At 48.7% G+C, this 14,507-nt stretch overlaps 2 protein-coding genes across 17 annotated transcripts in view; one reads left to right on the top strand and one right to left on the bottom strand.

The window, feature by feature from the left end:
- Positions 1-8,113, top strand: part of LOC126984819 (putative protein TPRXL) — a 71,590-nt gene extending 63,477 nt beyond the window's left edge. For both annotated transcript variants that reach the window (XM_050838970.1, XM_050838962.1), the window contains exon 3: positions 7,780-8,113. The gene's annotated coding sequence lies outside the window, so the exon portion shown is untranslated. The remainder of the gene's footprint in view (positions 1-7,779) is intronic.
- LOC126984821 (uncharacterized protein DDB_G0271670-like) overlaps positions 1-14,507 on the bottom strand; it is an 80,567-nt gene that overhangs the window by 61,425 nt on the left and 4,635 nt on the right. For 5 of the 15 annotated variants that reach the window (XM_050838973.1, XM_050838975.1, XM_050838977.1 and 2 more), the window contains exons 1-3: positions 10,768-11,627; positions 8,492-8,598; positions 8,147-8,308 (exon numbers count right to left, since the gene is read on the bottom strand). The exons of 1 other annotated variant lie outside the window; for it this stretch is intronic. In XM_050838973.1, coding sequence (XP_050694930.1) covers positions 8,147-8,308; positions 8,492-8,598; positions 10,768-11,224 — 726 coding nt within the window. In that variant the 5' untranslated portion in view covers positions 11,225-11,627. Of the gene's footprint in view, positions 1-8,146; positions 8,309-8,491; positions 8,599-10,767; positions 11,628-12,893; positions 13,090-14,507 lie in introns of those variants that run through there. 9 more of the 15 variants (XM_050838983.1, XM_050838980.1, XM_050838972.1 and 6 more) reach the window with 8 other exon arrangements.

Here is a 14,507-nt window from a genome sequence, read left to right as displayed (position 1 = left end):
AGCCTCGCGTCATCCATTCGTTCCAGTCTGACTTTGTATCTAAGGGTAGCCTTCCTAAATCTTTCCCTAAAGGTGCTCCACCCCATATATCACCCCTCAAAGCTTCCACCGCCGCATACCTTGGTGCATTCAAAGCTAACCTGTCACCTGGCAGCGTTGCCAACTGGAACTTTATAATTCCTACACACACGAGCCTCAAACACGCTACATTGGACCACAAACGATACAACTTGTAAATATATTTCCACATCAGACGAAATAATGTTATCTGCTGGTTACTGTATAGCCAGGTACCCAAGGCAACACGAATCTGGCAGTGCAGTGCATTATACGGGTATAAGGGTACGTAAGGTTGGGGGGGTCGTCATTTCCTGCGTACAATACACACACATGTTTTGGCAGCACAATGCCTTACACGGGTGTGGGTCATAGGTAAGGTTGGGGCGGAATTATGGGCAAGACAGACGGCCCCTGACCACAGGAAGGCACCATGACGGCAACACACCTGCCCTGACGGCCCCATGCACACGCCTGCCCTGGCAGCCCCACACCTGCCCTGATGGCCCCACACCTGCCCTGATGGCCCTACACCTGCCCTGATGGCCCCACACCTGCCCTGACGGCCCCAATCCTGCCCTGATGGCCCCACACCTGCCCTGATGGCCCCACACCTGCCCTGACGGCCCCAATCCTCCCCTGATGGCCCCACGCCTGCCCTGATGGCCCCACACCTGCCCTGACGATCACACCTGCCCTGATGGCCCCACACTTGCCCTGATGGCCCCACACCTGCCCTGACGATCACACACCTGCCCTGATGGCCCCACACTTCCCCTGATGGCCCCACACCTGCCCTGACGGCCCCACACCTGCCCTGACGATTGCACACTTGCCCTGACGATCGTATACTTGCCCTGACGATCGTATACTTGCCCTGATGGCCCCACACCTGCCCTGATGGCCCCACACCTGCCCTGACGATCTCACACCTGCCGTGATGGCCCCACACCTAGCTGCCCTGACGATCGCACACTTGCCCTGACGGCCCAACACCTGCCCTGACAGTCCCACACCTGCCATGACGGCCCCACACCTGCCCTGATGCCCCCACACCTGCGCTGACGATCGCACACCTGCCCCGATGGCCCCACACCTGCCATGACCGCCCAACACGTACCTGCCCTGACAGTCACACACCTGCCATGACGGCCCCACACCTGCCTGGACAGTCCCACACCTGCCATGACGGCCCTACACGGCCACACCTGCCCTCACGATCGCACACTTGCCCTGACGGCCCAACACCTGCCCTGACAGTCCCACACCTGCCGTGACGGCCCAACACCTGCCCTGACAGTCCCACACCTGCCGTGACGGCCCAACACCTGCCCTGACAGTCCCACACCTGCCATGACGGCCCCACACCTGCCCTGACTGTCCCACACCTGCCATGACGGCCCAACACCTGCCCTGACAGTCCCACACCTGCCATGATGGCCCCACACCTGCCCTGACTGTCCCACACCTGCCATGACGGCCCAATACCTGCCCTGACAGTCCCACACCTGCCATGACGGCCCCACACCTGCCATGACAGTCCCACACCTACCGTGACGGCCCAACACCTGCCCTGACAGTCCCACACCTGCCGTGACGGCCCAACACCTGGTCTGACAGTCCCACGCCTGCCCTGACAGTCCCACGCCTGCCATGATGGCCCAACACCTGCCCTGACAGTCCCACACCTGCCATGATGGCCCCACACCTGCCATGACAGTCCCACACCTGCCATGATCGCTCACCACCTGCCATGATGGCCCAACACCTGCTCTAACAGTCCCACACCAGCAATGATGGCCCCACACCTGCCATGACAATCGCGCGCACCTGCCCTGACAACCTCGATCACACCTGCCCTGACAGTCCCACACCTGCCATGACGGCCCATACCTGCCCTGACGATCCCACACTTGCCCTGACCGACAGCCCCACACCTGCCTTGACAGTCCCACACCTGCCCTGACAGTCCCACACCTGCCTTGACAGCCCCACACCTGTCGTGATGTACGGCCCCACACCTGCCTTGACAACCCCACACCTGCATTGACGTATGGCCCCACATCTGCCCTCACAGTCCCACACCTGCCATGACGGCCCCACACCTGCCGTGACGATCCAACACCTCCCATGATGGGCCCACACCTACCGTGACGACCCCAAACCTGCACTGATGACACAACACCAGCCCTGACACACCCACACTTGCCTTGATGAGACCACACCCGCCCTGACAGCCCCAAACCTGCTCTGACAATCCCACACCTGCCCTGACATCGTCACACCTGCTTTGAAAGCCCCACACCTGCCCTGACGATCCAACACCTTCCATGATGGCCCCACACCTACCCTGACGACCCCAAACCTGCACTGATGACACCACACCTGCCCTGACAGCCCCACACCTGGCCTGACAATCCCACACCTGCCCTGACATCCTCACACCTGCCCTGAAAGCCCCACACCTGCCATGACAGCCCCACACCTGTCCTGACAATAATCCTTGATGGGCCCACACCTGCCCTGCCAACCCTACACCTGCTCTGATGACCCCACACCTGTACTGATGACCCCACATATCATTGCCCTATTTCGTGACAATCTATCGTCTGGTGCAGTGGTTCCCAATCTGGGGGGCATGCCTCCTTGGGGGGCGTGAGCTAGGTAAAGAGAGGGTGTGATTCCATCTGCCAAAAATTGCAGTTTTGCAAGAAATAAACACACACACACACACACACGAAGGAGTAACAAATGATGTGGGGCGTGAGGATTTCTTATAAATCAATAGGGGGCATCATGTGAAAAGTTTGGGAGCCACTGGTCTAGTGTCTTTATTTCCTTGGCATTGGCTTATGTGTCTCTATTCAGGGGAAGGGACAGTTAGTTCACATATTATTTCCCCTTTTCATAACATAATCTATCACCTTGCGTCCATTTCTTTCCCAGTAGTTCTTTGTATTTTTCCAGCAGTTTGTCATTTTCTTTTCTGTTCCTGTCCAGGAGATTTTGCCATAATTCAGAGGAAGGAGGAAGCACGCTGGTCTGTTGTGTTTCATCTCGTAATGTCCTTTTCGTAATTTCCAGCAGCAGCTTCCAATTATGTTTTCACTTTGTGTCACTTTGTATCTTCCAGAGGTTTGCGATTATGCTGTTACTTACTGTCTGGAAATGCTGCCTTCGTTGTGAGGATGGAAGAAGTAGCTACATATTATCCTCTGTATTAGTATAGCTACACACTATTATTCCATGATGTAATCTATTGCAATGTATCTTTTTGTACTTTCCAGCAGCCTGCAATCATGCCCTTCCTTCCTGTATTAATTGTGAGGATGGAAGAAGTAGCTACATATCATCCTCAGTATGTACTATTAGAGGCAGGTACATACTTTCCATACTGTAATCTATCGTAATGTATTGTATTGTATTTTCCAGCAGCCTGCAATCATGCCCTTCCTTCCTGTCTTGATCTTCCAACACTCAGTTCTAAGCACACAAGCACATGTTATCTTATTCCACCCCTTTGTTCTTCCTCCCTTCCTCAGTATCTAACCTTTCCTTGTTGGTTTCCATGAATAAGTTTTTTCCTTATTGAGTATGTCTTCCTAATGTAACTATTGGTCTATGTTTTTGTTTGTTTGTTCTAGTCCACACACACACACACACACACACACACACACACACACACACACACATGCATACAGACACACACCAGAATTGGTTTGGGAATTCTATTTTCTCATCAGCTTCCTGTCTATCCCCTGTCTGCCTGTAGCACCAGTAGGCCCTCTTGGACGGCCCCAGCCCATTAGCGGAACAGGCGAATTTTATTTATAGTGGCTGCCGTGATGTGACTCCTGCTTCATTTACTGCCCTCAGCTGTTTCCTTTACCATAAAAAAAATGTAGGCATACATTCAGGGGAGGCAGTGGCTGAGTGGTTAGCGTGCCAGCCTCGCATTCGGTGCGTTGTCCATGATGGTTCGAATCCGCCGCTAACCACCTGGGATTTTTCAGTCACCGCCGAGTGGCCTAAGACTACCCACATGCTGTCCTGAAGACCACCTATCAACCCAGACTCTAGAAGAAGCTCTGCAGCACAAGTGGAATCAAGAATGAGCTCCGGGGGGCAGCATGAGCCAATAATAATAATGGCGCCACTATAAACAATTGCCTGCGCCATGACGGGCTAGGGCCGACCATCAGGCTCATATGGATTAGCCTACCGGCGCTGTAGGCCACATGTAAAAAAAAAAAAAAAAAAAAAAAAAAAAAAAAAAATCAAAATGTTGTATGTATATATATTTCTTAACCCGTCCGCTACAATTGGCACGGATTTTGCCTTCACTGGTAGCCTGGTAACATAATTATACTCCCAGGCCTTTCTCTGCCTCTGTGGTGGATAGTGGAGTGTTTCCCATGTGGTATTGGTGTGCTGGATATCCCTTCACTGGTAGCCTGGTAACATACACTCCCAGGCCTTTCTCTGCCTCTGTGGTGGATAGTGGAGTGTTTCCCATGTGGTACTGGTGTGCTGGATATCCCTTCACTGGTAGCCTGGTAACATACACTCCTAGGACTTTCTCTGCCTCTGTGGTGGATAGTGGAGTGTTTCCCATGTGGTATTGGTGTGCTGGATATCCCTTCACCGGTAGCCTGGTTACATACACTCCAAGGCCTTTCTCTGCCTCTGTGGTGGATAGTGGAGTGTTTCCCATGTGGTATTGGTGTGCTGGATATCCCTTCACTGGTAGCCTGGTAACATAATTATACTCCCAGGCCTTTCTCTGCCTCTGTGGTGGATAGTGGAGTGTTTCCCATGTGGTATTGGTGTGCTGGATATCCCTTCACTGGTAGCCTGGTGACATATAATCCCAGGTCTTTCTCTGCCTCTGTGGTGGATAGTGGAGTGTTTCCCATGTAGTATTGGTATGTTGGGTAGCCTGGTAACATACACTCCCAGGTCTTTCTCTGCCTCTGTGGTGGATAGTCGAGTGTTACCCATGTGGTATTGGTGTGCTGGATATCCCTTCACTGGTAGCCTGGTAACATACACCCCCAGGTCTTTCTCTGCCTCTGTGGTGGATAGTGTAGTGTTTCCCATGTGGTATTTGTGTGCTGGATATCCCTTCACTGGTAGCCTGGTAACATACACTCCCAGGTCTTTATCTGCCTCTGTGGTGGATATTGGCGTGTTTCCCATGTGGTATTGGTGTGCTGGATATCCCTTCACTGGTAGCCTGGTGACATATAATCCCAGGTCTTTCTCTGCCTCTGTGGTGGATAATGGAGTGTTTCCTATGTGGTATTGGTATGTTGGATATCCCTTCACTGGTAGCCTGGTAACATACACTCCCAGGTCTTTCTCTGCCTCTGTGGTGGATAGTGGAGTGTTTCCCATGTGGTATTGGTGTGCTGGATATCCCTTCACTGGTAGCCTGGTAACATACACTCCCAGGTCTTTCTCTGCCTCTGTGGTGGATATTGGCGTGTTTCCCATGTGGTATTGGTGTGCTGGATATCCCTTCACTGGTAGCCTGGTAACATACACTCCAAGGTCTTTCTTTGCCTCTGTGGTGGATAGTGAAGTGTTTCCCATGTGGTATCGGTGTGCTGGATATCCCTTCACTGGTAGCCTGGTAACATACACTCCCAGGTCTTTCTCTGCCTCTGTGGTGGAAAGTGGAGTGTTTCCCATGTGGTACTGGTGTGCTGGATATCCCTTCACTGGTAGCCTGGTAACATAATTATACTCCCAGGCCTTTCTCTGCCTCTGTGGTGGATTGTGGAGTGTTTCCCATGTGGTATTGGTGTGCTGGATATCCCTTCACTGGTAGCCTGGTGACATATAATCCCAGGTCTTTCTCTGCCTCTGTGGTGGATAGTGGAGTGTTACCCATGTGGTATTGATGTGCTGGATATCCATTCACTGGTAGCCTGGTAACATACACTCCCAGGTCTTTCTCTGCCTCTGTGGTGGATATTGGCGTGTTTCCCATGTGGTATTGGTGTGCTGGATATTCCTTCAGTGGTAGCCTGGTAACATACACTCCCAGGTCTCTCTCTGCCTCTGTGGTGGATAGTGGAGTGTTTCCCATGTGGTATTGGTGTGCTGGATATCCCTTCACTGGTAGCCTGGTAACATACACTCCAAGGTCTTTCTCTGCCTCTGTGGTGGATAGTGAAGTGTGTCCCATGTGGTATCAGTGTGCTGGATATCCCTTCACTGGTAGCCTGGTAACATACACTCCCAGGTCTTTCTCTACTTCTGTGGTGGATATTGGAGTGTTTCCCATGTGGTATTGGTGTGCTGGATATCCCTTCACTGGTAGCCTGGTAACATATAATCCCAGGTCTTTCTCTGCCTCTGTGGTGGATAGTGGAGTGTTTCCCATGTGGTATTGGTATGTTGGATATCCCTTCACTGGTAGCCTGGTTGCATACACTCCCAGGTCTTTCTCTGCCTCTGTGGTGGATAATGGAGTGTTTCCCATGTGGTATTGGTGTACTGGATATCCCTTCAGTGGTAGCCTGGTAACATACACTCCCAGGTCTTTCTCTGCCTCTGTGGTGGATAGTGGTGCGTTTCCCATGTATGCTGGATATCCCTTCACTGGTAGCCTGGCAACATACACTCCCAGGTCTTTCTCTGCCTCTGTGGTGGATATTGGTGTGTTTCCCATGTGGTATTGGTGTGCTGGATATCCCCAGGTATGCTGGATATCCCTTCACTGGTAGCCTGGCAACATACACTCCCAGGTCTTTCTCTGCCTCTGTGGTGGATATTGGTGTGTTTCCCATGTGGTATTGGTGTGCTGGATATTCCTTCAGTGGTAGCCTGGTAACATACACTCCCAGGTCTTTCTCTGCCTCTGTGGTGGATAGTGGAGTGTTTCCCATGTGGTATTGGTGTGCTGGATATCCCTTCAGTGGTAGCCTGGTAACATACACTCCCAGGTCTTTCTCTGCCTCTGTGGTGGATAGTGGAGTGTTTCCCATGTGGTATTGGTGTGCTGGATATCCCTTCACTGGTAGCCTGGTAACATACACTCCCAGGTCTTTCTCTCCCTCTGTGGTGGATAGTGGAGTGTTTCCCATGTGGTATTGGTGTGCTGGATATCCCCTCCCAAGGTTCAGGACTTTACATTTTTTCCTCATTGCATTGTAGCAGCCACTTTTTGTTCCACTCCTAAAGCTTGGTGATGTCTTCTTGTAGGAAATCCACAGTCAAGGGGTTAAAAATAGGCCTTTCTGACAAACTGTTGCAATTTTTATAACACTCTTACTTCCCTTATCAGATTATATTATGTTGTTTGTCCACAACACAAGTCCTGCAGCAATACTTCCTCTCCACAACACAAGTCCTACAGCAATACTTCCTCTCCACAACACAAGTCCTATAGCAATACTTCCTCTCCACAACACAAGTCCTACAGCAATACTTCCTCTCCATAACACAAGTCCTACAGCAATACTTCCTCTCCACAACACAAGTCCTACAGCAATACAAGGATCGTAATGTTACGTCTACGTAAAGACGAGAAATAAGCAAACAGTGAGTGCTGGGCTGACGTAACCTTGCCTCGACGTACAGAGATCAAAGTGTGAATTGAAGTTACTTATACAAACATCTCGTAAGTAAGGTTGACAAGTTATATTCCATCAGTTTAAATCATGTAATCTTCCCTATACATACAGATCAAGGCAACATATGAAATGAAATGAGGTTACTTATACAAACATCTCGCAGGTTAAGGTTGACATAACTTATATATCGTTAGTTTAAGAGACGTAATCTTGCCTATACGTACAGAGATCAAAATAACACATCTTGAGGGTAGGATTCACGTAACTTGTATTTCGTTAGTTTAAGGTTACGTATACTTACAATAACGTTGTAAAGAGGGAAAGAATAAAGGAAAGAAAGAAGGTGTGTTGAAAGGTCATCTTATCGCCTACAAACACCTAGAGACAAACATTGGGGTGAGGGAGGGAGGGAAGGGTAGCACACACACACACACACACACACACACACACACACACACACACACACACACACACACAAATGAAATTATAAACACCAACCCACATACCCCAATCAAACACCTCCACACTAAACATCCTTTTTCGACCGTCCATGTTGAGAGAGGAGGCGGAGGAGGAGGAGACGAGAGTAGATGTGGAGCCGCCAGCGATGGAGTTGGCGGCTGTTCCTCCGTCCTTCCCTTCGGCGGCTGCGGCGGGTGACTTCTTGGCTAGGGTAAGGGAGGATAGGTTAAGTTAGGAGATGTTAGGTAAGGCTAGGTGAGGTTAAGTTAGGGGAGGTTATGTAGTTTTATCTTTTAGGGTTCAAGGGCAATAAAACAAAAAAGGCATAAAAAACACTAGGTCCTGCCCCTGAACAGAGAGAAGGAAAAATGACAACGGGGCATAATTACCAGTGAGGGGGCGAGTCTCTCAAACTTGTCGCCCACCATCCAGTGATTGTACCTGGCGAACAGCATCATGAGGGCCAGGACCAGGTTGGCAAACTGCTTCACACGCTCTGAAAGACACAGAAACTGCTCAGCAAGGACTGTAGGCGGGCATCCTCAACACTTCCCCTCACATCAACTCTTTCCAAAGGCCAAGAAAAGGTATCAATTGCATTCTAATGACATGAGGTAATCCAGCTTTCCAGACAGACAACAGATCAAAAATAGACAAACTATGTAGAGGAAGCATTAGTTTGAGAAGGCTATAAGAAAATCCAGCTTTCCAGACAGAGCAACAGATCAAAAATAGACAAACTATGTAGACATCTTTTCCCAAATTTCAAAATGGCGCACCTTCACCCTGCCTCGGAGTCCCCGCCTGGGGGGGGGGAACACTCTATATACTATGATCAATAGTTTTAAGCCTGTAAAGAATAACCATTGTATAAAATGGAAATAAAGTTTCTGATTCTGATTCCTCTCCCTTCCCTTCCCCTCCTCGCTCCTTTATCTTTCTCTCCCTTCCCTTCCCTTTCATTCCATTCCCTTCCCTTTCCTTCCTTGACCTTCCATTCCCTTCTCCTCTCTTCCCTTTCCTTTCCTCTCTCTTCCCTTCCCTTTCTTTCTCTTCTCTTCTTCTAATCAAAAATAGATTAGATAAATTCATGGACAGCGATATTAGGTGGGGTTAGATACACGGGAGCTTAGGTTCAAAGGAGCTGCCTTGTACAGGCCTACCGGCCTCTTGCAGACTCCTACGTTCTTATGTTCTTCCCTTCCTTCACCTTCCCTTCTCTTCCCTTCCCTTCCTTGACCTTCCCTTCCCTTCCTTGAGCTTCCCTTCTCTTCCCTTCCTTAACCTTCCCTTCTCTTCCCTTCCCTTTCTCAACCTTCCCTTCCTTTCCTCTCCCTTCCCTTCTGTTCCCTTCCCTCACTCACCTCATCACTGGTTGGTCAAGTTATACACAAGCTCGGAGGAGTGGAAGATGCACTGGTGAGGAGGCTGGAAGACGACGAGGGGCGCCGCCAGGCTCACCATTAGACTGGGGAGGTACACGTGGGTTGCTCTGCGGAGAAAGTGCGCACCAGGTTACCTATTCAATTTGTTTTTCCAGAAGAGAGAGAGAGAGAGAGAACTATCACTACAAGCTACAGAAACCCAGAGACAGAGACAGACAGAGACCAAATGAGAAGTAGACATAAAACAGCCATTATCAAGACACCTCTCCACCACAAATTGACCTCTCTCTTGGCCACTCTTTACTTTCGTCTATTATGGCAGCGGTGAGTAGCGGGCCTTTTTTTTCTATGCACTTTTTGTTGCCCTTGAGCCGTCTCCTTTGTTGTAAAAATAAATAAATAAATAAAAGCTACAGAAATCCAGAGAGCCAGACACAGAGAAAATGAGACAGCAAAAGGAAGAAGAAGAAATGAAAAGGGAAAACTAAGACAAGGAGAGGAAGAGAGAAATGAAAAAGGAAAAGAATGAAAGGAAAACGGTGAAAAAATAAGACATAAGAACAGAAAGAGAACAAAAAATGAGAACGGAGGAAAATGAAACAGGGATAAGTAGAGAAAGAGAAGGAAAGCAATACTACCAAAGAGACAGACACAGAGAAAATGAGAAGTAGATAAAACAACCATTAGCACTAAAAGCTACAGAAATCCAGAGAGAGACAGAGACAGACAAAGACATAGACAGAGACACAAACAGAGACAGACAAAGACATAGACAGACACAGAGAAAATGAGAAGTAGATAAAACAACCATTAGCACTAAAAGCTACAGAAATCCAGAGAGAGACAGAGACATAGACAGACACAGAGACACAGACAGACACAGAGACACAGACAGACACAGAAAAACAGAGACAGACAAAGACATAGACAGACACAGAGAAAATAAAAACAGAAAAAAACAACCATCACGAAAAGCTACAGAAATCCAGAGAGAGACAGAGACAGACAAAGACACAGAGAGACAGACAGACAGACAGACAGACAGAGAAAATGAGAAGCAAATAAAACATCCAGAGAGACAGAGACACATCGGGAGAGAAAATGAGAGAAAAACAGAGACAGACAAAGACAAAGAGAGACCCAGACAGAGAGAGAGAAAATGAGAAGCAAATAAAACATCCAGAGAGACAGACATAGACAGACCCATCAATTAAAAGCCACAACCAGAGATAGAGACAGAGAGACATGCGAACAAAGAAAAAACAGGGTCGCCAACTCACCAATCAGCTCCAGGGACGAGGAGTTCAGGAGACCGTACTCAAGCCTCATAATGATGTCACCGTCCGGGTCCTGCTTGTCCTTCTGCAAACACCACCAACAGCGAGGTAAAAAAAGTCGCCGAGTCAAATCCTGCCACACCACACCACACCACACACCACACCACACCATACCCAGCCACACCACACCATACCCAGCCGCACCACACACCACACCACACCATACCCAGCCGCACCACACACCACACCACACCATACCCAGCCACACCACACACCACACCAAACCCAGCTGCACCACACACCACACCCAGCCGCACGACACACCACACCACACCATACCCAGCCACACCACACACCACACCAAACCCAACTGCACCACACACCAAACCCAGCCGCACCACACACCACACCACACCAAACCCAGCCGCACCACACACCACACCACACCACACCACACCATACCCAGCCACACCACACACCACACCACACCATACCCAGCCGCACCACACACCACACCACACCATACCCAGCCCCACCACACCACACCACACCCAGCCGCACCACACACCACACCACACCATACCACACCCAGCCACACCACACCATACCCAGCCGCACCACACACCACACCATACCCAGCCACACCACAAACCACACCCAGTCACACCACACACCATACACCATACCCAGCCACACCACACCACACCCAGCCACACCACATTACTCTCCCTTTTCCTTCCTTGGGATTTCCTTCCCTTGCTCTGCCTTCCCTTTCCTTCCCTTCCCGTTCTTGGGCTAGCCTTCCCTTCCCTACTGCAGCCTTCCCTTCCTCTTCCTCCCCTTCCTCTCCCTCCCATCCCCTTCCCTACCTTGGTCACTATAACTACTGTAGGCAGACACACTTCAGAAGTGGATCTTCATGTGCCTGGCAATGTCACCCCTTGTCTTAAAGAGCTTTCCACAAACATCACACTTGAACTCTCTAAGGCCATAGTGCCTGAAGACATGTCGATTGAGTGCCTGCTTCACACTGAACCTCTTCCCGCACTCTTCACACTCATGGCTTTTTACACCAGTGTGTGTAAGGGTGTGTATCAAGGGTACTCTTCTGGATGAATTTTTTCCCACATTCCTTACATTCATAGTTCTTCACACCAGTGTGTGTAAGGGTGTGTGTATCAAGGGTACTCTTCCGGATGAATTTTTTCCCACATACCTTACATACATAGTTCATAACACCATTGTGTGTAAGTGTGTGTATCAAGGTTACCCTTCAGGGTGAATAGTTTCCCACATTCCTTACATTCATAGTTCTTCACACCAGTGTGTGTAAGGGTGTGTCTATCAAGGATACTCTTCTGGATGAATTTTTTCCCACATTCCTTACATTCATAGTTCTTCACACCAGTGTGTGTAAGGGTGTGTGTATCAAGGGTACTCTTCCGGATGAATTTTTTCCCACATTCCTTACATTCATAGTTCTTAACACCAGTGTGTGTAAGGGTGTGTGTATCAAGGTTACCCTTCAGGGTGAATAGTTTCCCACATTCCTTACATTCATAGTTCTTCACACCAGTGTGTGTAAGGGTGTGTCTATCAAGGATACTCTTCTGGATGAATTGTTTCCCACATTCCTTACATTCATAGTTCTTCACACCAGTGTGTGTAAGGGTGTGTGTATCAAGGGTACTCTTCTGGATGAATTTTTTCCCACATTCCTTACATTCATAGTTCTTCACACCAGTGTGTGTATGGGTGTGTCTATCAAGGTGACTCTTCTGGATGAATTTTTTCCCACATTCCTTACATTCATAGTTCTTCACACCAGTGTGTTTAAGGGTGTGTCTATCAAGGCTACCCTTCCGGTTGAATTTTTTTCCACATTCCTTACATTCATAGTTCTTCACACCAGTGTGTGTAAGGGTGTGTGTATCAAGGGTACTCTTCAGGATGAATTTTTTCCCACATTCCTTACATTCATAGTTCTTCACACCAGTGTGTGTAAGGGTGTGATATCTGAGGCCATGCCTTGTGGTTAATTCTTTTCCACATTCCAGACACACAAACTTCCTCTCTCCTTTGTTGCTGGAGTTGCCAGCAGCCAGTTGCTTCATCTGGTGACCACTGACCCTCCTGCCCCCTGCAGCAGTCTGCTCCTGCTTGTCCTGGCCACTCATGCTGCTGTCCAGCCCTGCAGGTGAGGCGGCCCCAACCTTTGCGGAAGCTGAGTGTGTTGTTGTTGTCCTCGTTCTTTCCTTGTTGTCTTTTCTTCCTAGGGCCTAGGGTCCATGGTCGTGGTCGAGGGTGGACGTGCCCGTGAGAGCTCTGTAAAAGTGAAGGAATTCTCCAATAGTAATATTGCCAGAAGAATGAATCGTTCGAAGAATAATCCATCTAGTAAGCAGGTGGGCACAAAAACTAAGGATACTGTTGGATCTGGCAAAACAAGCCTTGCGGCTGGGGGCGGGGATGATCAGCTGACAGGGGCAGACGATAGCGACGCAGATAAACAAACAGACACATGCCCAGTCTGTAAGGTTAAGGTTGGTGAGGAAGACAAGGCTCTAGGCTGTGAACTATGTGAAATGTGGCACCACATAAGGTGTGAGGAGGTCACTGAGGCAGTGTATAATTTCCTGAGCAGCAATCAAGTAAGTAAGATTCACTGGTATTGTACCAAATGCGATATTGTTGCGGGGAAATTGTTCAAACAAGTAACCAACACATCCAAGAGACAGGATAAAGTAGAAAGACGTATGGATGCCCTGGAAACTAAAACCACTGAGGCCTTAGAGGAGATCAAGAGTGATGTCAAGAATCTGAAGGAGGAAATTAGAGATGATATCAGGTCTCAAGTGAACAGTGAGTTCAAATCTAGGATTGATGAAGACAAGCAGAAAGTTGGGGAGGAAGTCAAGAGTGTGATTAATGAAGCAGTGGAAAGCAAAACAGTTGATATAACAGTCGACACGAGGAACAAAGCAGGGCGGATCCAGAAAATCAATTTTGGGGAGCCCGCTGGTAAAATTTCATAAGTTAGCGACAGCCTCAAACAGTGAAGACCAATGGATAGTGATGGCGGTTCTTTGCTTAAAATCCGCAGCTCCCGAGCAATCAACGTATATGTGACAAATGAATTTTTCTTGTATCTATATATGAAGTGCAATCAATACTAAGCTGGCAAGCAATAACAAGAAACAATTCAAATTGCACATCCGACCCGTAAAAAGGCAGATCTGAACAGGTAGAAATCATCACCATACGATCACTCGAAGAAAACTAAATGTTTATTTCGCTATGTAAGCAGCAAGGGTGATCATAATACAGGTTATATATAAATTACAAACCTGACCTTTACAAAAAAGAGCTAATATGTGAAATTAGACGCAGCTGAAGATAAAAAGGAATTCTTATAGGGCTTCTTTTACATGGGATTGAGGTAACACATTTGCAAAGATTTGCTGATCTAAAGAAATATATTTACAAATTCCCAAGTATTCAACAAGTGCCTCACCAAGCAAAGAGTAGTCGGCGGTTTTTTTCGCCAAATTTGCTTATCAATCTCTCGACTGAAATGGGGATATCATAGTGGACACAGAGGTGGGCAAGACCGTTCAGGCGCTCTTGGCCGACGGTACTCCTCAGATGCTGGTGCTGGCGTGTGCCTGGGCTTCTTTGATCGTTTGGAAGACCGGAACAGATAATGCCCAGCGCTCCGCTTCTGCCTTCACGAGTGTCAGGGA

This window comes from Eriocheir sinensis, chromosome 57, assembly GCF_024679095.1.
Source record: "Eriocheir sinensis breed Jianghai 21 chromosome 57, ASM2467909v1, whole genome shotgun sequence".
NCBI lineage: Eukaryota > Metazoa > Arthropoda > Malacostraca > Decapoda > Varunidae > Eriocheir > Eriocheir sinensis.
Note: the sequence above shows the minus strand (reverse complement) of the source record. Positions and strands in the feature narration are given on the sequence as shown.